Source organism: Sceloporus undulatus, chromosome 2 (assembly GCF_019175285.1).
Source record: "Sceloporus undulatus isolate JIND9_A2432 ecotype Alabama chromosome 2, SceUnd_v1.1, whole genome shotgun sequence".
NCBI lineage: Eukaryota > Metazoa > Chordata > Lepidosauria > Squamata > Phrynosomatidae > Sceloporus > Sceloporus undulatus.
Genome location: NC_056523.1, coordinates 222,442,711 through 222,468,133, shown reverse-complemented (window position 1 = coordinate 222,468,133; position 25,423 = coordinate 222,442,711). Strand labels below are relative to the sequence as shown.

The following is a 25,423-nucleotide window of genomic DNA, read 5'->3' as shown; positions in this document are numbered from 1 at the left end:
AGGAGGGCAAGGCACCACAAAATGTTGGACATTCAAGAAAAATGTAGGGCATGACCAAATAAAAGCTAAGAACACTTATAGAAATGTAAATTCAGGCTTCTTAGTAATGTTCAAAACGGAGAACATTCTGGAATTCCTCCTGAACAGAAGGTTAAAATGGAGGGCATTTCTTGTAAAAGGGGGACATCTGGCCACCCTGTAGTCTAAAGATAGATTCACCAATGCAAAAATGATAGGTATCCTTTATCAAATCAATAATTAATATGAGAATCAGACATTCGTTTTTGTTTTTATGATAGCAAGTATACAGTCATCTCCCTGTTACTGTAGGTAGAGTTTCTAAGGAATGCAGATCTCTGAAACATGATCCGATCCAATCAGGAAGACCTGTGGATATATATATTCAAAACAGATATTCCATTAATATAAAACACACATATAGCACTACAAATACAACAAACATAACAACAGCAACAAAAATCTTTGCCTGCTTCTACCACATATGCAAAAACTACACGTTATTACTACTACACTAAGGACAGGGGAATACAGTTGGCTTCCAACTTGCCATTTAGTGGTATCAAACTAACTGTTAACTCTACTTCCCTAATATCTTCAAGAAATTAAAAAGATATGTAAAAATAAATTTAACCAAATTTCTAATAATAATATTGATTAGTCATAAATGACACACTCCTTAAGATTGCAGGCTACTATTCTGCAAACCCTAAACTAAATGTCTCTCTCTATTTCTTCTTCTAGTAATTGATCACTAATCTCCATTTTTGTATAAAAGACTCTATAGTTCCTCCTTTTATAACTTCAATTAATTTATCCTTCTTGAAAAATCATTAAACTTTATAAGCCATTCTTCATGGGAGGGAACAACCAAGTCCTTCCAATGTTGTACATACCAGAATCTAGCTGTTGTCACCATGCATTGTGGGATCTTTCCATTCTTCTTTTCCATTTGTTCTTCCAAATTCCAAGCCACCCCCCCCCCCCAAAAAAAATTCAGCCCTCAGTTGTATTTAAAGGTTTACTATACCTTCTATCACTTTTTATATCTGTAGCCATTTCCACCTTTTTCTTTTTCATAAGTCCACCACATGTGATTAAAAAGTTCCTCCCCCCCCCCCAGCATTTCCAACATAGGTTAAAAGTTCCTTTATACATCTTGGAAATATTTTCTAGAGTTAAATACCAGGCCAATTCACATTTTGATGCTCACCTGGTACTTTCTGAATATTTCTGTTTGGGGACACAAGCTGTGTGCAACATAGGGCTGGATCAGACCCTCAGTCTAGTATTACTTCTGCCTCTTGATAAGTTTGAAACAGCTAAACCTGTAACAAGCTTTGTACTGTTGCTATTTCACTATGCATTTTGTCTTTTGCCACCTCCAAGTTATCTTGTTCTGTGATGTGGATAGTTTTGCAGTCTTTCAATCATTTTGTATTTTCTTGCCTTCTCTTTCTTAGAGGAGCCACAGCTTGGTGTTAACAGCTCAGCAAATGAGAAAGCTGTACGGTTTTACACATCTTGCATGAATACAGAACAGATTGAAGCTCAAGGTGCTCAGCCTTTGAAGGAACTTATAAATGAGGTGAGCACTCAGTGTACTCTACGTGTGTGTGCCAAGACATGCTTTATTTCATCTAGACCTCTTCCTGGCAGCAGTAAGAATGGAAATGAGAAGACAAGGTGCTTTAAATCATAACCAACAGCAACAAGTCTCAGTTCTCTGTTGAGCTGTTCCATTGTGGTAGGCTGTGTCCATAAAACATTAATGTTCCATAGGACATGTCCTACCTCAACTTTCTGCTCGTATTTCTTGCCATGTCTGAAAGTATGTATCTGTATGTCTATTACCCATATCTCTCCCCATTCCATCTCCCTACCTTCTACTGTTGAGATCTCCCCTTTGACTGAAATTTAAATTGTAATATTGTTGGAGACTGAGATATGTCATTTGGGGGCAAGGTTTGTGTTAATCTGTGAAATGCTTTTTATAATGATGCAGCTATATCATTTATAATCAAAACCACTTTTCCTATAACTAATAATGTCTCTTAAAAACATTCTTGCCTCCCATAACTCCCAACATTCCCTGACTTCCTATATGCAGAGACATTAACAGAAAACTGAAATGTAAATGTAAAGGCATATAAATGTAAACACATACTTGAGATGTACATGATATTCAACAAAATGGAAATATGCACATATACAATTGCCTTCTATTTTTAATGGTTATCTACCACATAAATGTATATCACAGTCCCCCTTCATACAGTCTTAATTCAGTCTCCATGAGGACAAGTCCCAAGGTGAAGATTGGGACCTATATGTTGAAATAGTTTTCACGTGTGGATTTTCCCTGCTAGTTTGCAGGTGGGGAGTTAGATCTTGCCTTGAGTCCCACTTTGGGAAAAAGGCAGGATATTAAATACATATATATGTACCTACATACATATATGGAAAGAGGTGCAAAATAATAATTTTCTTTCACAAACTGAATGTAATGGTAAAGACAGGGGAAATTATCACATTTACTGACTGCTCTCCAATGTGATACAGTCGGGTTGCAGGTTGCTACCAGGTATTATCAGATACAATTAGTCACCGCGGCCACCAGGCGATTGCAACCCAGGTGCATCCTGGGTCCCAGGTGCACTTCAGAAGCCTCTTTTCCAAAATGGAAGCTTGCCATTTTGGAAACGTGGCCTCTGAAGCGCGCCTGGGACTTGGGATGCAGCCAGGTTGCAATTGCCCAGCTGCAGCACTTTATGTCTGATAATAGCCAGTAGCAACCCGCAACCCAACTGTATCCTGTTGGGGAGCAATCAGATTATTAGTTAAGTGCAGTAATCTCCAGGGAATGTGATGCTGTCCGTGGGGTGGATTCAGAACAGGGCAGATGTTGCACAAGCACACTAATGTATTTTAATACTGTGACCCAAAAATTCTGACCCAGTCCTGTAGTTTTCCATAGCAAATTTTAACAACTATTTCAGTACTATAAAGAGTTAAATCTCAAGTGCCTACTACTATTGTTATTTTTTAAAAAATGATTGAGTTCCCATTGACACCTTTGTTCTCATTCAGGTTTAGCCCTGACTGAGTTCACACCTACTGGAAGATCTAAAGTGGCTACTTCCAGCTGAAAATCCAGCTGCTTTACTACTGCACTGGTCATGTTCTCAGCCAGTCAGGTCTTTCTCATTTTGTCCTTGCTCAGGTTGGTGGCTGGAACATCACAGGCTCCTGGAATGAAACTGATTTTAACCAGACACTTCAGTTACTCATGGGAAAATACAATACATTCCCTTTCTTTAAAGCCTATGTGGGTCCCAGTGCTTCTGAACCAACCATGAATATTATCCAGGTAGGACGCCACTTCTGTTGGTCCCAGCTTTTCTGATCCCAGCGTGAAAATTATCCAGGTAGGATACAATGGCAGACAATTTCTGAGTATTCCTTACCTAAGAAAGTTCTATACAATTCATGGGGTAGGCATAAGTCAGCAAGTGACATAAAGGCATACAAACATGCAAAACCACACAGAGGAATCTCAAGAGGCAAGGTTTGGATAACAGAATAAGCTCATAAAAATGCAGTATTGTTTGTTGTGTCAAAAAGAAAGAAAGAAAGAAAGAAAGAAAGAAAGAAAGAAAGAAAAACAGGAGCTTTATCATAACATAGCTAAGATGCATGCTTTATAGAGGATCAGAGAAATGGGCCACCCAGTCCAAGATTCTGTGCCAGTGCTTACTCATATGTGGCCAATTGTACAAGTTACTGAGATCAAAGTCAGGAAAGAGCAGTGAGGCAAATCCCTCACTGTGTATGAGTCTCTATGTGTTCACACACCTCCCAGAGCAGAGCCTGAGGACTGCATAAACAAAGCATAGGAGGAACAGTCCTGCAGCAGACAGAGTCAATCAAAGTTTCTGTCCAAAGGAGGCTAGAGTATGGACACAGGCGACCAGGTTGAGAAAAAAGGAAGAAGAAGGACTGGGCAGGCACAATAAAATTAAATAGATACAAAGAATAGAAGTGATATAAATAAAGACTGATCTGAAACATTTTTTGGCTTTGAAGTCCTATGCTGGACACTTAGGAGTCAAGCAGTCCTTCCCCAGTCAATAATGAAGTGACTGTGAAGGCTGGAGGAGAGGCTGGAGGTGGCAGCAGAGTAGGCTTCTAGAAGGCTCTGACATTGAGCTAAGATTCCAAGAGGTGACAATAAGAAAGAGATTGGTATTGGTATTTGTATTGGGAGAGAGAGAGAGATGCAATCATAGTGTGAAGATTCGATGAAGAGAAAAGAAAAGCACAAGTGGGGGGTGTCTAATTTTCTAGGACAGGTCAAAAGGGATGAGATAAGACCTGCAGGGGGATTGTTGTTGCTGTCACCTGCCTTCAAGCTGACTTCGGCCTCATTCCCACTGGTGGCATGACCCGCATTCCCTGATTCCAAAAGCTCCCCCATTCACACTATGAAAAGGTGGCCTGTTTGGAATTGGGGGTTTTCCTTGGCACGCTTGTCATTCCCATTGAGGAAGACAAGCAGCCATCCCTTCCTACCTTGGGAAGGAGCGGAGGCCCAGCAGCAGCCCTGTCCTCGTCCTCCTTCCCTCCCTTTCTTCCTGCCTCCCTCCACTGGCTGGTCTCCCTGCCTACCTGGTTGCTTTTGCAGGGTTCAGCGGTGGCAGCGGCTGCAGCGGCGGGCTGGCCCTCTCCTCCTCCACCTCCTCCTCCTCCCTGTCTGCTTAAGCTGTAGCACTGTTTCTGCACTATATACAAATTCTTTCTTCCAGTTTCTGCTCTCATTTTGCTTCTAATGTTTCATCCTTCTGTTTTCCTTCTCAGATTGATCACCCAGAGTTTGAGTTGCCGCCAGAAACTGACTTTAAGAAAACAACGAAATATTCCCAGGTAGGTTATGAAGATGTATATAAACTAGTCAGTTGATTTATTGTTTGTCAGTAAGGTGTTTCCACCCCAGCCAGCCTGTAATCCATGGTTGGCATTGTATGGATCTGAGGAACTATTGGCTATTTGTCTGGAGCAAGTTTATACAGTGGACCCTTGCCTTACGCTGGGGATCCATTTCGGAACCCCCCCCCCCCCCCAAAGGGGAATTCCCCCCTGCTTTGGCCCCCCTTCCCTTGAAGGGGGCCCGTGCATTTGGTGGTGTGGCCACGCGTGCCATGGGGGCGCGCCCCATGCACCCCATGTGCTCCCACGCGGCTTGAGCACATATGCTCAAAGCTGTGTGTAGCGCACCCGCGTATAACGCAGGCACACTGTAATATAAATAATTAAAAATTGCTGTGGATATAGCATAACTTGATTTAAGTAAGGCCTTCGACAAGGTCCCCCATGATATTCTTGCAAACAAGCTAGTGAAAGGCAGGCTAGATAATGCAACTTTTAGGTGGATTTGTAATTGGTTAACCAACCAAACCCAAAGGGTCATCCTCATCCTGTGGAGAAGTGACTAGTGGGGTGCCACAAGGTTCTGTCCTGTACCTAGTGCTATTCAACATCTTTATCAATAACATGAATGAAGGAATAGAGGGCATGCCTATTAAATTTTCAGATAACACCAAATTAGAAAGAGTAGTTTCTACGCCAGAGGACAGGATCAGAATTCAAAACTGTAGTATCTTACATTTCTCTCTGTTGGGATTCATTTTGTTTGCTTTGGCTCAGTTTTGTAATCTATTGATTACAAAACTGAGCCAAAGCGAACAAAATGCATCCCAACAGGGAGAAATGTAAGATACTACACTTGGGCAGAAAAAAAAATGCAATGTACTCATATAGGATGGAGGACACCTGGCTTGATAACAGTCCATGTGAAAGGGATCTAGGAGTCCTAGTACACCACAGGTTGAAATGAGTCAACAGTGTCATTGGTAATGCGATTTTAGGATGCATCAATAGAGGTACTGCTGACCGACTCATTAATAATGAGACCAGACACAGAGAACTGGGTTATAAAATGGGCAATTTTATTTAAATCAACATATTTAAACTTATATCTTCGAGAACTGCAAAAAACCAGGAGGGGAGAACCTTGTGTAGGAAAAGCTGGCGGATGGTCTGCTCCAAGGCCAATTCCCCAGCTTCCAAAGGGCGAAAACACCTAGACCCCAAGGGCAATCCATACTTTGGGTTGCTCCCCGGCTGGCCCGAATCCAGAAGGCCAAACCAAGACTCCCCCACTTAACTCGCCAGACTTAAGTGAGGGTTTATATCTCAAGACAGCCCCAAGGCAAGTCTCTTTCCCTTCACGTTTACTCGCAAGACCTAAACGTGATTTCCAGAGACCTAGCTTCATCCTTTAGGAGGGTGCCGAGGTGTTCACCGAAACGTCTGTCTCCCCCCGCCTATGTGTGGAACCTATTTATGACCACACCCATGTCAATTGTCAAAGTCCTCAACCAACAGTGTGGAGTAGGCGAAAAACCCCTGGAAAGGGGAGAAAATTCCTACCCGGCCCCGAGGCAACCAGAATTAATTTTCACACTGATGTCGAGGCGGGAGGGTGGGCCAGTGTTTGAAGCCAAGTGAGAAGAGTTTGGGCAGCGAAGCCTCAACCAGGCTAAACCCCGCCCAACAGCCAACAGAGCATGCTGTTTTCTTTTAAAATGCTGGTCTCTACAATGAGAGGCCAGCAAAATCTCCTCCCCAGCCCAAATGGTCAGGGAGAAGCACAATGTCTAGATTAAAGGAAGTAATAGTGCCACTCTATCCTGCTTTGATCAAGCCTCACCTGGAATACTGTGTCCAGTTCTGGGCAGCACAATTTGAAAAGGATTATGTGAAGCTGAAATGTCCAGAGGAAGCTGACTAAATGGGTGGAAGGTCTAGAAACCATGCCCTATGAGGAGCAATTTAGGGAGCTAGGTATGTTTAGTCTGGAGAATATAAGATTAAGAGGTCATATCATAACCCTGTTTAAATATTTGAAGGGATGTCATGTGGAGGATGGAACAAGCTTGTTTTCTGCAGCTCTATTCTCTGGAGCTGCAGAAAAGAAGTGTGATCCATACTCAATATGACATCTCTTCAAATATTTAAACAGGGCTGTCATATCACCTCTTCACCTTCTCTTCTCCAGGCTAAACATACCCAGCTCCCTAAGCCTCCTGGAGCAATGAATTCAAACTACAGGAACAGTGGTTCCCCCTCAACATTAGGAAAAACCTCCCAACAGTGAGCACTGTTAGACAGTGGAATATGCTATCACAAAGTGTGGAAGTTTTTAAACAGAGGATGGATGGTCATCTGTAACAGGCCAGGGAGTGCTTTGATGGTGTATTCCTGCATGGCAGAATGGAGTTGGAATGGATAGCCCTTGTGGTCTCTTCCAAATGTATGATTCTTTTCTATGAAATCAAGTGATATGCAAACTGATCTTGTTTTTCTGGGCTTCTAATCTGGAAGAATCAGGAAAACCAACAATAGTTCATAGTGACAAAGCAAGCCAAAGATAGCAGCTTTATCAGTTTGGATGGAAATACATTGTCCCTGTGTATCACCAGACCATTACCGAAATGCCATCCTTTTGTAGCTTGTGGCCATCTGCTGTGATAGTACTTAAATGCAGGCAAAGACAGAACAGCTTACCCTAGGACAAGTTATCACAATTGTACAGAAAGGAAGATTCAAAGGTTCCAGTGTCAGAATCCTGTTTAAAGACCATTATGCTCCAAATGCTTGCACTGATTTAAATGAACATAGTTGAAGGAGCCTACTTTATGTGGAAAAGTGCTAGACCTTAACTATTGTTGAACTTTGAGGCAAATGTTGAGCAAGTACATATGGGTGGACAAAGAAATGGACAGAGAGGGCTGTGGAATGCCTTTTTAAAATATATGCTTTTGTCTGATGTAAATTATAGCTCAGAACAAATTCAAAGTGGGTTTTGTTTTACAGGTTCTACGCTCATACTACTCATACCTCATGAAACTAGGACTACTTATGGGAGGCAATAGAGAGATTACTTCCACCTATATTTCCTTGGCATTTTCCTTTATCTCTAACCTCCAGAAGACAGTTACCCCGCTGAAAAAACGACGGGAAAAAATGATGCTCTTTTACTTCACCACAATCAAAGAGCTGCAGGTGTGTATAGGTCTCCAGAAAAGTAACTGTGGAGAGAAAAACCTGCAATGACAAAATCCAGTGTACATGGAGATCTGATGAAAGTGGCTCTTCAATATGAAGAGGAAAGAACTCACACCACTTTCCTAGGATGTTTCTTCCTGCACCTTCATTACTAAACTCCTTTTGGACCCTGGATGTTTTTCCTCAAACATCAGGCTAAAATCTGTGTTCTAATTGGTTCTTCTGAAAAATATATTACAGAACAGAACTTGGAAGGAACATGTCATCATAATGAGTTAGGGCCCTTACAGACAGGTCAAATTAAAGCTGCTTCAGGTCACTTTGGAGGTATGCTGTTTAAATGACACATGCATCTTAAGAGGCCAGAAGCTGTGGCAAAGCCGCACTCCAGTCCTTAGGACTGGAGTGTGGCTTTGGCGCAGCCTCTGGCCTCTTAGGACTCATGCAGCATTTAAACAGCATACCTCCATTTAAACAGCACACCTCCAAAGTGACCCAAAGCAGCTTTATTTTGGCCTGTCTGTATGGGATCCTACTTTAGAAACTACCGTATAAACTCCACTATAAATTGACCTCATGTATTAGTAAAGGGCAAGTTTCAGGGTCAACATTGTGGATTTCGATATGACCCATAGAAAAGTCGAGGGTAAAACTTAGGGGCATGTAAGAAAGAATGTAAAGGATGAGACCAAGGAAATGATGCCAAAGAACTTACAAAATTCCAGCAGGCATAAATGTTTGTGCTCACCCTTAAGGGTGGATGGATAAGGAGGAAACTACCAGCACCATTTTCCTGCTAGAAAGAAAGTCCAGAAGCTGAGCTGTGGCAAAGAGTGTAGAGGAGGTCAGTACTTCTTTTAGTGCCTCCCTGGATGGACTAAGCTCTTGCCTTTTATCACTCTACTCAGAGAAGGCAATTGTTCCTTTTTTGATAAGAGTTAAAGTTGACCCAGGTTTTTTTTTATCACCTTTTTGATTAAAATTTCTAGACTTATACATGAGCATATATAATAGTTCTTTTTTGCACTGACAAGCTGGAAAATTGTAACATTTTTTTTTTGCCTGTAATGGCCAGGCACATAATTCACTATTTTGCAGTTTTTGTTTTTGCATTAATATGTTGGGCAACACCAATATAGGACTAAATTAGAAAATCAAACATCAAAATGCAGTTCAGATGTTATGGCCACTTAAATAATAATTGTTCTTCAAAAAGTGCTCTTTTAAAGTAAATTGTTTTACCTGGTCTTAGGTTAATTGATTTCTTTCTGAATGGTATTTCTTGAGTAAAAAGAAAAACTGACACTGGATACTTGTCTAACAATGAACAACTGCCAATAAACTATGAAAGTTAAAATGTCTAAATTCAAAAAGTTATTGTTGTTCCAATAAGAATATTGGAAAATAATAATAATAACCAGACTTTTTTTAAAGCCACCATTCTAGCCATATTCAAAACATTCCCCTAATGTGGAGCTGCCTTGAATCCCATTATGGGAGAAAAGTGGGATGTAAATCCAATTAACAAACAAGCAAACAAACAAATGTGTGATTCTGGATATGGAACCCTTCTGCACATATGACACAATTTTCACTTGTGCAGGAAGACATGAAAAATGAATAACTAAAGTTATGTATTCCATGCTTCCTATAACGTCTAACAACTTTACTTTAAACAGAAGATTTCAGGGCTACAAATCTGGCCTAATAGTTTAACTATACTGCCCCCCCCTCCATCCCCTAATTTTGGAACAGTTGTTTTGATTAAGAATAGGGTCACCATAAATTGGATACAAACTGAAGGCACACAACAACAAATTTCAATTAAGTACACTGTGACAATTTCACTGATGTGAATAAAAGCACTGCCCAGCTATGCATTTTTGTGGTTTTTATCATAGACCAACCTTAGTTTCTCTTACACCATGGCTTTGGCTAGTTGGATCTATTATTCTATGTCCACTTACACAAGAGTAAGTCTCATTGGATTTAATGGGGCTTTCTTTCATGTAATCATGGCCACAGGATCAGGTTATTAGTGTGGCATCCCATTGCTGTGAATGATCATCCTTTACCCACTCATTCTCTGTACTATCCCTTCACCAGTGGAGTTTATCAGACAAGGGAAATTGGAAGTATAAACCCATGGCAATCCAAACGCAATTATGGGGTTTCACGTTATTGCATGATAGACTACCATACAGAAATTCGGGCAATGGCATGCTATTTTTGGCCAATGGGAAGCCAGTTTGAATGCAATTCGCATTCACGTAAATTCGCTGAACTAGCAAATTCACGTAAATGCGTTCTGGCCCCACTTTCTTTTCACTCGAAATTAAGAGAAATTCTTCAGGTGTGATAAAGTCCTATGTCTCAGCAATTGTGCTTGAACTCCCCACTCACCTTGATGAAAGGAATGTAAAAAGGCATATGAGGATGCTTCCTTCTGGTCCCAGTGGGACATTTCGTAATTGTCATTCTCACTTATCATGTCACCATTTTATTCTTCACTTTAGGAAAAAGCTCCTGCTATTGACTGGCTATCATGCCTCCGAGCAGCTTTCCACCCTGTGAAGCTGAACATGTCTCAGCAAGTTGCTGTACATGACATGGATTATTTGCAAGGGATGTCACAACTGATTGCAGAATGGCAGAAGAAGAGGTAAGCAGCACCAATATTGTACTGTAATCTTTGCATCCTGCAAGAGCAAGGGCTAGGTATATTGATTTCCATAGAAACTATGTATGAAGGAGGAGGACAGAGGCTAAATAAGAAAAGTACCATCAACAGGCCTCCCCAGTATTACAATAACAAATCAAGTAGGTACAAAATAGGTACTACATGTTTCTGTATCCCCATCACTTTTCTTTTGACATCACCCCCTCTCATTTTTGTTATATAAAGGTACAGACAATTAAACCACAACCATTATATGACACCAATTTTCAGAGTTTTGGTGTTGGACTATGATTCTCGAAGCCAGGATTCAATTCCCAGCTTGGTCATAAAACCCACTGAATGACCTTGGGGACATTGTGTAGCCAAGGGTTCGTTTAGGGGAATTTTATTATTGTAGTTTAGCTCAAATATTGCAAGAGGAGGGCCTGCAATGATGGCCCTTGCAGAATCGTCTCCTGATGTGTATACGGAGTAGACCAGGGGATTCCAATAAATAGAGCTGAGACAGACTTCTAGAATTAATAACCAATTTATTTATAAGGGGGAAAACACATACGATTCACTAGCATACACACACACATACAAGGCTCAGGAAAAGCATAGGTTAGCATGGAATAGGATTTTAGGCATCACTGGGGTGATACGTACCAGAATGTAGACTCCCTCCAGGAATCCAAATGGAATATGATGAGGATGGCATGAGGCTCAGCCATGGAATGACTGGCCAGGAGCCAGGATTCAAAGGGACATAGCTTCCCCCTGAAATCCAGACTGGCCCAGTGAACAGGCAAATCTGGGAGTATTTATAGGCAAAATCTTGCTTCTGGCAAAGGTGCTTGATGGTGAGAACAAAGGTGTTTAATTACTTTCTTTTCATCTGGATGTCTGGAGTAGATAGTATCAATGGCTTATGCCACTCGGACAATAGGCTTGAGGAGGAGGTTGATAGCTTCAGGGAAGGCAATCCTTTTACTCTTCCCAGCCTTGAGATAATCCCTTTATGCGACTTCCCCGGACCCTCTAAGATGTTAATGTGGTTGCTCCCTCAGGGTAGGTGTACATGTCCTCTCGCTTTGCCATTAATGGAGGACAGGCTGCTAGAGTTCATCCAGGGGTCATTAAGGGTTATCATTGATTCCAAAATTTATATGGAGCAGCATGGGTAACAATTGCATGCTCTCAGCTTCAGGGAAAGGCAATGACAAATGTCTTCTCAACAAATCTTGCCATGATAGGTTCACCTTAAGATCACCATAAATCAGGAATGACTTACAGACCATGTTAATCTGTGTACTGAAAAAACTCACCCAGGCTCAGGGGTTTTCCCAGTAGACAATGATCACTAATTAAACAGACACTAATCCTCTTTTCATATCCTCCTACCCTGAGGCCTTGCCATCAACAACAGAACAATACACAAATTTACATGGAAAGCACTCCTCCCTACACAGGCTTGCTCAATATATATATATATATATATATATATATATATATATATATTTCACTCTTGTACATGCCAGCCACCTCTGATGGTGCCAGCTACGGATGATCGCCTAACAGAACATGGCCCCTTAGCCCGAAAAACCCACAAAGAACGATGGATGCTGGCCATGAAAGCCTTCGACTTCACATCTCTGCTTTGTGCTTCTTTTCCTTCAAGAAGTAACTCGCAGAGGGATTTATCTATGCCATGAATTTTGAATACACATCTTTTTACATCCTGTATTGAAGCCTTTCCCTCCAGAAAACTGTTGATGACATGAAGGGAATCCTTGTGTGGTATACTTGTAAAATATCAAGGGCAGATATGGAGGCACACATCATTAGGGTTTTCATTCACTTTATTGGGACAATAGCTTACTTTGGATATAGGTTATTAAAGACAGGAACTCTTAATTAAGTATATAAGAGACAATATTACTTTTGTTGTTTCAATTTGAATCAAATATTTTGGAACAACTGAAATATTCTCTAGGAAATGATATATTTTTATCTCTCTCTTTTTTTAAAGGGACGTATTACAGATCTACATGATACTCTGCCTGGTTGGAAATCTCTCCCCAGCCTTGAATAGACAATTCCAAGAAGCTCATCAGAATCTGACAGACATGCTGTATAGTGGAACCACAGAATCACAAATGGTGAACTTGCCTCCCTTTGCAACCCTTTATTTTTGTGCTAGTAATAATTAACAGTGAGCTGGAAGTTTCATTTTCAAGGAACCCTCAGAAATCATTCCAAGGGAGGCATGATGACGTCTTGTGGGGTCACTGGTGGGAGAATCCAAACTCTGTTTTAAAAAAGAAAATGGGAAAAACACTGCCACTACTGCTTATCCTAATAAAGACTACTCTTTGCTATCACCAGTCAGATGCTCTTCATTAACTATAATTTTCCAGTACAGACATTTTCATGTTTTGGTTGTGACAGCAGGAGCAACAGTGTAGCTCTCAATCTTTTTTTATATTTCAGGAAGACCTCCCAGTAAATTGTCCCTAGTGAGAACTTTTGTTTTCTTTCTTTTGAAGGTAAGATCTGAGCGCTGGAGAAAATGCCTCAGTGAGACCAGCACATTTTTTGGTCCTGTACTTGGGAAGATGGTTGTACAGGAGATTTTCCCTCAGAACTCCAAGGATCTCGTAGGTATTCAATAATATTAGACTCCGACTCCCTCTTCACTATCCTCTTGCCTTCCCAGTTAAAGTCCTGTTAAATATGATCTGTCCCATGCCTACTTCTTATGATTACCTCATCTAGTTGAGGAAATTCCACCAGAACTAAGAAGAGGAAATACAATTGCAGAGTAAAGGAGTACAAGTTCCCATGAATATCAAATACATCAATTAATACATATTTCCACAATTTATGCATTTTCTCCTCCCTCAATTTCCTCAGAGGAAGATTTTTCAGCAGTCAAACTTGTAAATTAAACCTTTGCTTACCTTGTCATGAGCAGTCACAAAGCAAAGCATGCCAAATGGTAGATACATAGGTGAGGAAAATTATGTATTGTGATAAGCAAGGTGTATTTCACCACTTGGAGGTGCACCTCAACTTAAAAAGTGATAAACATATCTTTAGAAGAGAAGGCAGAAGTGATCAACACCTACTTTGTTTCAGTTTTCTCCCAAATGAAAAACAGTGATCTATTTGGTGAAAATAGAACAAATGATGCAGTAAGAGGACTTCAGCCCAGAATAAGTAAAAAGGTAGTACAGGAATAGCTAGGTACTTTAAATGAATTCAAGTTTATAGGGCCTGATGAACTACATCCAAGGATATTAAAGGAATTTGCACATTTAATCTCAGAGCCTCTGTCGATAATATGTGAGAATTTTTGGAGAACAGGAAAGATTTTAGGAGACTAGAGGAGGGTGGATATTGTCATCATCTTCAAAGTGGCAGGAGAAAGAAGGATCGGAGCAATGACCAACCAGTCAGCTTCACATCACTACCGGAAAAGGTTATGAACAGATTACTAAACAGAATATTTAGAAAGGAATGCTGTGATTGTTATGAGTCAGCATGGATTTGTCAAAAACATATTATGCCAGACCAATCACATATCCTTTCTGATAGTTACAAGCTTAGTAGATCAGGAGAATGCTGTGGAAGCAGTTTATCTTGATTTCAATAGGCTTTTGACAAGGTCTCCCATGATATTCTTGCAGACAATGCGGTAAAATGTAGGCTAGACACTGATATTGTTAAGCAGATTTGTAACTAGGCTGATGGAGTGAACTCAGAGTATTTAAAGATCTCCAAAGAAGGAGACTCCACTACACTCTGAGGGAGTTTGTTCCACTGTTGAACAGCCCTTACTGTCAGGAAGTTCCTCCTAATGCTGAGGTGGAATCTCTTTTCCTGTAGTTTGCATCCATTGTTCCAGGTCCTATAGATTGATTTGGGTGAAGGAACAAGGGGGGCATAATAATCAAATTTGGAGATGATACCATTCTAGGAGGGGTAGTGAATACTCTAGAAGACAGGATCACAATTCAAAATGATATTGATAATGTGAAGAGCTGGGGCAAAACTAACAAAATTAATTTTAACATGGATAAATGTAAGCTACTACATTTAGTCAAGAAAAATGAAATATATGGATATAGGGTGGGTGGCATCTGTCTTGACAGCCGTGTAAGCAAAAAGGATATAGGGGTCTTTAATCATGTGTTAAACATGAGTCAGCAGCGTGATTGCCAAAAAAGCCAGTACAATTCTCAGCTCTACCAACAGAAATATAGTGTTTAGATCATTGGAATGGTACCATTCTATTTGCCTTGGTCAGACATCACTTGGAATACTGTGGCCAGTTCTCAGCACCACAATTCAAGACATATTTTGAAAAACTAGAATTGTTCTGAGGCAGACAAAAGTTTTGAAAGCCATGCTCTATGAGGAACAGTTCAGGGGGCTGGGGTTTTAGCCTAGAAGACAGAAAATTGAGAGGTGATAAGATGTTGTCTATTTTTTTTCTCTTTTCCCTCTTCATTTCTACTCTTTCTAACTGAGTTTCTCCAATCTCTCCAGTTTTCTAGATGCTTTGCCTAGGTATCATAAGTGGCTTCCTTGCCACATTTTCTGTTTTTAACTCATTACATATATGCAGACCCAGACCTGTAATCAGTGTTAAATTTCATTAGATAAATGGAGCTAGAAACTAGTTTACATTTGGATTGTTTCCCTAAACTACATTTAAGACTAAGCACAACTTGTTCAGCTTTGCATATAATGACAAATCATAATTTGGAGAAAAAAATGACTATCAGTCTCATGTGACTTGGAGCAGGAAAGAGGAGGCGGTAGTTCATGAGCTCAGTGCTTAATTGTACAATGCTAAAACAGGGAGGGGAATCATGTAAACCTCCAGATTCTGTTGGACTCTAACTCCCAGCAGCCCTACCCAGCATTGTCAATGGTGAGGAATAGAGGGATTGCAATCAAACAACATCTGGAGAGCCACGCAACTCTCACCCCATGCTAAACTATAGTTGAATATTACATGCAAGTACACCCAGTGTGCTTCCTTAATTCTGGGATCTCTTTCCCTTTTCCCCTTCTGGACCAGGCTGAAGTGATATTTGCTGAGATCCGAGATGCCATCCACAGCCATCTGGATCATGTGGAGTGGATGGGCTACCAATCTCGCCAACAGGCCAAGGAAAAGGTATGTATGTGTGATTGTCATGACTAAAGATGTGGGAATGAGAGGGTATATCAGAAAATGGAAAGCATGTTCTCCAGCTCAGGATCTTCAGGATGAGTGGGCAAGGCAGGAAATGGCAAGAACAAACAAAAGACATGGTCTTACAAACTAGTCAAGAACAAAAAGTCAGGTTCCTTGTATCTATTTTAGGTCTCATGAGCCCAAAGTTTCATACTCTGCTGATCACAAAAGTTTATGTTACATCCTCCTTTCCCTTTGTTCTATGTAGAGGGCTCTGAGATTAAGGCCATGCAGTCCCAGATAATTCATCAGGCTAAATCCCAGCCATTGACACCAAGGTTCCTAGTCCAAGCCCTACAAGCCATCACACTGATCTGCAATAATAGAGACCATATATTACTCACTTTTACAAAGTAGTAAGTGAGGTATATGTAAACATATAGGCCACACTCTCTGAGTAATATCCTCATATTGTGTCCGGACCTTATGAGGGAAGTGCTTATTCACGTACTCAGTTCAGTTATCCCAGATGACATGTGTAACTTTATGGGTTTGAGAGGGTATTCAACACAGTAAAAATAAAATACATATTTTGTCTCAATTATTTTTAGATATATAATCTCCAGGTGGAGATTGGCTACCCAGAGAAAATCTTCCAGACAGATGAAGTAGATGATGAGTATCAAGAGGTAGGCACTTATGCTTGGACCTTAGCTTGTCTACTGAGCGATGGCTTTTATGGTATAGGAAACTCCCCTCTCCTAGTGACATTGGAATCCAGTGTCCACCCATGTGATCACTTGTGTTATATTACTTGATATTTGTAAGGTACAATTGCCAACCACCTTAATCTTTATTTCATTCATCCCACAATTTGAGATAGTGTTCAAATGTATTTAAGTATTTAAATGAGAATGGAGCATTTGCACACTCCATGCTCTCCCAGCGCCATATTGGGTGTGCACACATTCAGATGGCGCATGTGCCGATGATGTACCTTGTGCTCTGCATCCAAATGGCATGGTGCACAAAAGATGTCACCGCACCGCTCCAGGATGCTAATGGCACCTTGGCAACAGTGCACAAAGGAGCTGCATTTTGCAGTTCCTTTTTGGAGCAGACCATTGTTGTGCCTGTGCGGTTGCTGTGGCAATGATCCGGGAGAGAAAGGGGTGGCCTCTGGCCACTCCTTTCTTCTCTTCTGTATAGCCCCATAGATGTGTTAGTCTGTAAGATCAGTATGGAAAGTGATTTTGTAGCACCTTTGAGACTAATTGAAATAGAGAAGTTGGTAGCATGAGCTTTCATAGACTTCAGGCCTACTTCCTCAGATGCATGAGAAGATGAAGGAAAAGCCCCTTCAGTTCAGACCGGTCTTGAAAAATGAAAGAATCAACAGTACAACTGGCTTTGCCTAACTATCTTTCCTAAAAGATATTACTATGAACTTTACAAAAAGGTAGTAATATCTGAGGCTTCATTCCCACTACCTTTTAAACTGGATCGTGAATCGGTGTGAACCAGTTCAAACGACGCTGGTTCCCACTTAATCCGCTGAAGCAATTCTGAGAGGGGGGCCATGTGCTAGACCCATTTAACCCACGATCTTTTGACACTGATTTTTTTCTACTTCTTTTTTGATGAATTGATTCTGCGCAAGTGTGAACCACATGTGGATCAGAATCGATTTATATTTGCCCTTTATCTGGCTGGAGTGGGTCCATTTTGAATTGATTCATGCCTTCATGTGAACCACAAGTGGATTATTTTGGAGGGGGGAAATGCAATCAGGGCAAATGTAGTGGGAACAATGCTCCGCTGTTGAATCAATCCATCAATTTGGATCGCACAGCGATTTATCTGTAAGTGGAAATGGGGCCCGAGCCAATTACACTACCTAATGGAGACATTGCAGTGTATTTGACTGGAAAGCCAACCATCCACCTGAGGTGATCTGCACATCGGGATGACAGTCATCTGGATACAGGGTGTCCAACTGTAAGTATCTTTAGAAAATATTCATGTTTAAAGTCCAGCTGGTTGCTTCCTACACCGACACATACAATTATTTAAGAGTTATTGTGGAATCTTTAGGCAGAAACAGAGCTTGAGGTCAATCCACTGAGATATCAAAGAAAAATGTGTTCACTGGCAATGCCAAGATAATATTTTTAGGAATCTCAGTCATTTCTTTCCCCCACCTTTAATCTCACTATACGATTCTTCCCTCAGCTGGAAATTTATGAAGATAACTTTTTCCATAACGTGGTTGCCTGCCTGAAGTCTCTGAGGAAGACGTTCTCGCTGAAACTCGGCAATTCCCATCTGCAGGATAAGTATGTTTATCTTTTGGGATGAAGCATATAATATGTTAATGCAAAATAGACTATGGTGTTACAAATGAATTTTGCCCATTCCGTTCTGTTATTATTTCATAGCGGTGCTCTGCTCTACTATTTCACTGAATGCGCCTTCCAGTTTTACTTGGAGAATGTCTAAAATTTATTACCACAGTAGCATACCATTGTTTGTTACAGCTTTCAGTCTGCATCTTTTTTCTTCTTAACATAATACAAGTGAACAATGTATACAGATTGGACATATTTCAATATGAGTCAAAATTTATTTTTGCTCTGTGATTGAACCAATACACAGTTTGCACTAGTGTGCAACAGTAAGCTTCAAATTTAAATTCAAAACACTGAAAACTAGCACAGTTCATGTGCTACAGTCTGAACAAGGTTCAGAAATTTTTTAAAAATGGAAGGCAGTCAGATAGCTAATGCATTGCTGCCACTGCAGAAATAAAAAAGGTAATTAAAAAGTCTGAAAGCTGTGAAGAAATTTGCATAGAGAGAATTTTGCTTGGACATTATTTGACTATTTTGCACTTTGTGATTTGCAGTTGCATGTAAGAACTAAGTCCACTGGGGAAGAAATAGCTTGCATTTTGGAGTAACTTCGAAGCAGACAAAGGTCTTTGTGATGTTACATTATTCACACATGCAACTTAATTTTAATACTTCAGTTATCATTTGACAAACATGAGTTGATGGGCCAGTACTTAGCATTATGCAAACCATTATGTAGGTAACATAGAGATAGAGAACCACTGAGTAGGCTAAGAGAAGAGAGAGATGGAATAAAAATGTTGATTCAAATAATTCCTCTCATTGCTATTGTCTTTGAAAATTGTTATTTTCAGCTGGGAAGTGGCCCCTTGGTCTGTACATTCATACTATTCCTTGAGACGTCATGCTGTTGTTTTTCCTGCTGGTATGTTCCGCAGCCCTTTCTTTCATACTGAATTTCCCAGGTAAGGAAGATAGAGCAAATCTTACACATTTATTACCTATTCATGAAACTGTATCACAAAGAGGTTTACAGAAATTGCCAAAGAGATGTTTGAGCAAACCAGTCCTGTCTGGTCCAAGATTCTGTTCACACAGGCTCCACCCACACTTCAGAAATAATCAAGTTTGACGCTGCTTTAACAGTCATGGATCAATGCTGTGGCATTCTGGGAACTGTAGTTTTGTGAGATATTTAGCCTTCCCTGTCAGAGAGCTCTAGTGTCACAAGATAATACTACAAATCCCAGGATTCCATAGCATTGAGCCATGTCAGTTAAAGTTGCATCAAATAGGATTATTTCTGCAGTGCGGATGCTGCCACAGTGGCCAGTGGGGTTCTATGGAATGTCAGCCAACAGGAAACTGGTGCCTCAACTGCACTATCCATATAATGCACCACAGAAACAGACAGACAGAGAGGAGAGGCAGAAGGGGAAGAGAGGAGAGGAAACTGGCTACATGTAACTGTCACTCTCACAACTGCCCCGGCAGTAACGTTTCACACTGGCGCGTTTGCGCTATTGACAGCTCATTGATGGGTTTCTCCATCAATGAAAAGGGTCACACTGACTGTGGTTGGGGGACCATTGTTGGGGCAGGTGTTGTCATGGAGTAAGTGTCACCAAACCCACTTTTTTCCAGATGTAATTCCTGTTCAAAAATCATGTGTAGTAATGTCCTGTAGTAGTGGTGGTGGTGGTGGTGGTGGTGTGCCTCCAAGTAGTTTCCAATCGAGGGTAACCCTAAATGAAACCTATCATAGAGTTTTCTTGGCAGGTTGCCTCAGAGGGGGTTTGCCATGGCCATCTTCTGAAGCTGAGAGAGTGTGACTTACCTGAGGTCACACAGTGGGTTTCCATGACTGAGGTGCCTGCTCCCCAGAGTCCTAGTCCAACAATCAAACAACTACCCCACATTGGCTGTAGTAATTTACTACTACTACCACCCTAAGATCCTTTTTTATCAGTTGCTGCCTGTTCAGGTTCCACAAGTGATGATAGGATTTTTTAGTCCAACATGCCTTAGCTTTTGTTTGTGTATGTTGATTTTCATTTGTCATTTTACTGCCCATTATCCAAGTCTGAGATTTTTTTTATTTATTTTTTGGAGCTCTTCACAATCAATGTTCATCCTCACCATCCCAAATAATTTAGTCATCTACAATCATGTCCACCTCTTCAGTGTTAACTCCAGATTCTTTGTGAACACATTAAAAAACAATTCAAAGATATAGCCATGTTAGTCTGTAGAATCAGTATGTAGGGAGATCTTGTAGCATCTTTGAGACTAAGGCTCTGTTCAGACCAGCCATTAAGGCCAGCCTGGGGGTGGATTTGGGGCATCACATGCACATGATGCTTGTTGTGATTCCTTGAGTTTGGCATCCCTGTCCTGTGGGTCTGAGCAGATGTAATTGTATCAGAGGGCTTGGCTGTAGACTATGGCCCTAGAGGTGTGTTCAGGGTGGAAACTGGAGGCATGTAAGTACATGTAGCAATCAGTTGGTTTGCAATATAGTGTGGTGCTTAGATGTTCATTTTGTAGCTGTATTGTGGTGTCCAGAAAGTAAACCTGTTCTGTAGATAGTTCCAGACTGAGGCTCATGGTGGGGTGTAAGTTGTTGAAACTAATGGAATGTCTTGAGTGAGTCTTCTCCGTGAGTCCAAATTATGAAGTTGTCATCAATGTACCAAAAGTAGAGGAGTGGTTTATGGGTGGAGAAGATAAGGAAGGGTTGTTCTAGGTCAGCCATGCAGATATTAACATGTTGTGCCCTGCACAAGCCCATGCAGTACTATTAACTTGAAAGTATATGTTGTTGCCGAACATGAAGTAATTGTGTGTGAGAGCAAACTGGCAGACTTTGATGGCTAGATCTGATAAGTTCCCATCTGGAATGATGTTCCTGATGGCTTGTAGTCCATCTTTGTGGAGGATATTGATGTACAGGATACCACATCCTAGTGGCTAAGATGGTGCTTCCTGGAACAGGGATGTAGCTAGGATTTTAGGAAGGGGGGGTCCAGACTAAGTGCCACCATTATAATGGGGCTTGGGTGCAGTGGCGCAGCAAGCACACACCATTCATTTTTCTAATGGAAGGGGGGGTCCGGACCCCAAGAACCCCCCCCCCCTGGCTACGTCCCTGCCTGGAGGTTGTGGATTGCCTGTATTTTCTGTAGGAAGTCTGTAGTGTCCTCACATAACTGGGAGTGTTGGTGGCATATGGTTTAAGGATATTGTCCATATATTTGGAGACACTGACTGTAAGTGCTCCAATGCTGGAGACAAGGGTAACCCAGGGTGGGCCCTGTTATGTATTTTGGATAATAATAGAACGTGCCTGGTCGGGGCTCTTGCGGTGTGTCAATAAAGATTTGGTTCTGTGCCTCCGTGAGAAATTCCCTAAGCAGCCTGTATAATTCCTTCCAGTATTCCTCTGTGGGATCATAAGATAGGATTCTGTAAAATGTGGTATTGGAGAGTTGCATCTTCACCTCCTGTAGGCAGATTTGTCCATGGTAACTATAGCTCCTCCTTTGACAGGCTCTTTGATGACAATATTAGGGATGTTCTTGAGGCTGTATATGGCATCTTGTTCCTTCAACTGAGATTCTGTTGTAAATTTCTTATTGATTATTTCTGTCTGGGCACGGAGGCAGCAACATTCTTTGTAAAAGTCTAGTTCCATGTGCCACCCATTAGGAGGAGTTCATGTGGAGTTCTTTTTATGAATCTGAGATATATTACTGTAGTTTCTACTGCTGCATTGAGGAGACAGGTGTGATCCTTGTGTGTTGTTGTTCTGACTGGTGTTATGGTACTTAAAGTATTGTTTGGCCTCTAGATTGCAGCAGAAGTGTATTATGTGTGTGGATAAGCCCATTGACAAAACAGACTTCCCTGCTTGACTCAGGTTGTGGCTAGGTAGATTCATAATTTTGCTGTCTGAAATCATGGCACTCCTGCTCTTGGTTGTGGAATCTCTCAGTGGCAAGGCAAAATTATTCTCCTTCGTTTTCATCAGAAAAGATAAATTAACCCTATAGATACTTCTCCTGGTTAAAAAACAGTCTTCTTACTCTAGATCCCTGAGAAAACCCATCTTTGAGAAAACTGACCACTTCCCTCTACTGTACTCTGTGCTTCCTGTTCTTTAACCAGTTTTTGGTTCATAAAAGGTTGTTTCCTCTGATCTCATGACTAGAAATCTGTGATCATCCATCCATATATAGCCAACTGGAGTTTCTAAGGTTTTATTTTGTGTGTTTTTCAGTGCTGTGAACTTTGGAGCCATGGGATTTTTCATGGCACATGAGCTGCTTCATTCCTTCTATGATTATGGTATGTACTGTGAAGTACTGTGGGTCATCAGGTGGGTCTTTGGCTATATGTACCTTTGATGGCATAGTTCTGTAAGGCCAGATCTATTCATTATTAATTGCCAGCTCCATTGAAATCTCAGCCATAGGAGTTTATCACATAGGAGGAATTTTTCTTAATTTCGAATGAAAAGAAAGTTGGGCCAGAACGCATTCACGTGAATTTGCTAGTTCAGCGATTTTACATGAATTCAAATTGTGTTCGGACTGACTTCCCATTACCTGAAATTGCATGTGGTAGTCTATCACGCAATGACATTAAACCCCATGATTGTGTTCAGATTGCCATTAATTATATTTCCAACTTCCCTTGTCTGATAAACTCCATAGTTCGGATTGCCATTGGATTATATTTCCAACTTCCCTTGTCTCATTAACTCCATAGTTTCTTATCTACAAAGCAGCATCAGAAGGGAGTATTTTTCAATGGTAGGAAATGTCAGGGAGGGAAAAGATGTTGCCCAGACAGGGTGACCAGACATCCTCCTTTTCCAGAACAAGCCCTACATTTTTGACCTTCTGTCTAGGGGGGATTTCAAAATGTCCTCCATTTTGAGCATGACTTAGAAGCATGACAACTTTTATATTAGTGTTTGTAGCTCAACCCATCCAACCTCCTTCCTGCCAGCTAGAAAGCCTCTGCCATGCCAGAGGTGGGGTAGTACTGCTGCCCAATCCATCAACCTTTTCCAGGACTGCTCAGCTAGCTGGAAAGTGACTCAATAGCCCACCCTGGACCCAGAAAAGGAGGAATTGGCATGTCCTTTGTGAGAGCTGCCACTGCCCAGCTAAGCCCCACTGCAATCTTGCTGCTAATTGAGCAGACCTTTGAGGCCACAGCTCTGTTGAGGCCTCTTCTTCATGGAGGCATACTGGCCCAGTGCTTCTCTGATTTCTGCCCCTTCTTCTGTCTTCAGTGCACAAGTGCCGGTGTCTCCAGGCAAAGGCCTCTCCATGAAGGTGGCAGCTGAGGGTGAGGACTCCACTGTCACCACCTCCTCCTCCTCCTCTTCCTGCAGCTGCACCACTAGGATTGCCACTGTTCCTGCCCTGGTGGGGGAGGAACTGAGCATGCTCCCTGGAGCTGTTGGCATCTCATGCATCCAAGCTTGTATGGCATTATGAGCATTGCTGCCACTAATTGCCCAAGCTGGATGAAAAATAGACATACATGCAGGGATGTAGCTAGGATTTTAGGAAGGGGGAGTCCAGACTAAGTCCCACCATTATAATGGGGCTTGGGTGCGGCGGCGCAGCAGCACACACCATTCATTTTTCTAATGGAAGGAGGGGATCCAGACCCCAAGAACCCCCCCCTTGGCTACGTCCCTGATACATGGTGCATAGGAGGAGAGGGAAGAGGCCCTGTGTGCCTCCTTAGCTTGCCTGATGGCCCCATGGTTACCACCCCTGGCCCACCTGTCCACCTTGTCCGCCTTTCTGCATTTCTGCTTGTGCACAGGAGGCAGATGAAGAGGCAGAGAATGGAGAGGCATGACTTGAGTTGCATTGGTTGCAACAGCCAGACTCAGGAACATTTCTATACAAGAGATGGCCTGGTTGGGGGGATCCAAGACACCTGAATAATGAACAATTCTGTCCAAAAAGTGGACTCAAAACACCTCTCAGTGCCACCTATCATGGCCAGTTGCAAGAGATGATGTACATGACCTATGTGTTAAACAAATCGTATGGCACAAAGCAAATTAAATGAACAGGACATTCAAAAACACTTTTATAAAATGGAGGAAACGAAGAGGACATACCCTACTCCACCCTCAACATCTCTCTTGTTATCATGTCACAATAATCAGCCCCTTACTTGTACAGAGTGGGCCCAAGGAGATGCCAAATGATGCCTTGGTATGTTTAAGATAATTAATGATGGAACTTTCTCCTCTCCTCTCCAATTCCTTTCTCCTCTCCTCAAAAATGTACTTACTGGAGAGAGGTGGGGCATGTGAATTGTACTGCAGAAATCTTATAAATTTCATTGAAGTGCAGTAGCTGATAAGATAAATCACCACTTAGGGCTTTTCTTCCTGGCTTTTCCTTTCATTTACAGTGTTGACAAAGAACTGTTCCTCCTGTGATATGAAAACACTGGTGCAAGGTATCGAGTGCCTTGTGAAACAGTATGGGAGCTACTCCCTGGAAGGCTACCCTATCAATGGCTCATTTACTCTTCTGGAGAATGCTGCTGACACAGAGGGACTTGCCATTGCTTACCAGGTATCAAAACTAGCTCACCTTCAAAGCCCATACAACAGTTAAGATCCTCCTCCGCTGAAGGAGGGTCCTCTACCTTCTTCATTATCTGCTATATTCTCAGATGGTACTCACATCATTCTCCTTGACACCTACCTGATTTATTCTTAAATACATTGCTCTTGGGTCTGTTTACACTCACCTCTCACACAGTGAGCAGATTCTTGTGTTCTCACACTTACAGAAAACTACTATGATTTGATAGGTGTCCAGGAGTGCTGGTTGGAAAGCTATTCAGAGCTTGGAATTTCCTTTTAACAAGAATAAACACACTGATTTGCTGAAGCTGTGCATAACTGGATCCCAGAACATCATCCTACCAGTATTATTATATTATATTCATTTTTTTTTCCAAAAATACAGCCAGCCCTCTATATTCATGGATTCTGCATCCATGGATTCAACCATTCATGATTTGAAAATA

The 25,423-nt window shown here is 41.4% G+C and overlaps 1 protein-coding gene across 4 annotated transcripts in view; it reads left to right on the top strand.

Moving 5' to 3' along the window:
* KEL (Kell metallo-endopeptidase (Kell blood group)) overlaps window positions 1-25,423 on the top strand; it is a 59,697-nt gene that overhangs the window by 25,135 nt on the left and 9,139 nt on the right. For all 4 annotated transcript variants that reach the window (XM_042454431.1, XM_042454432.1, XM_042454430.1 and 1 more), the window contains exons 5-17: window positions 1,482-1,606; window positions 3,242-3,388; window positions 4,876-4,941; window positions 7,954-8,142; window positions 10,662-10,807; window positions 12,837-12,966; window positions 13,354-13,464; window positions 15,897-15,995; window positions 16,607-16,684; window positions 18,228-18,331; window positions 19,201-19,311; window positions 22,626-22,693; window positions 24,797-24,963. In XM_042454431.1, coding sequence (XP_042310365.1) covers window positions 1,482-1,606; window positions 3,242-3,388; window positions 4,876-4,941; window positions 7,954-8,142; window positions 10,662-10,807; window positions 12,837-12,966; window positions 13,354-13,464; window positions 15,897-15,995; window positions 16,607-16,684; window positions 18,228-18,331; window positions 19,201-19,311; window positions 22,626-22,693; window positions 24,797-24,963 — 1,541 coding nt within the window. The remainder of the gene's footprint in view (window positions 1-1,481; window positions 1,607-3,241; window positions 3,389-4,875; window positions 4,942-7,953; window positions 8,143-10,661; window positions 10,808-12,836; window positions 12,967-13,353; window positions 13,465-15,896; window positions 15,996-16,606; window positions 16,685-18,227; window positions 18,332-19,200; window positions 19,312-22,625; window positions 22,694-24,796; window positions 24,964-25,423) is intronic.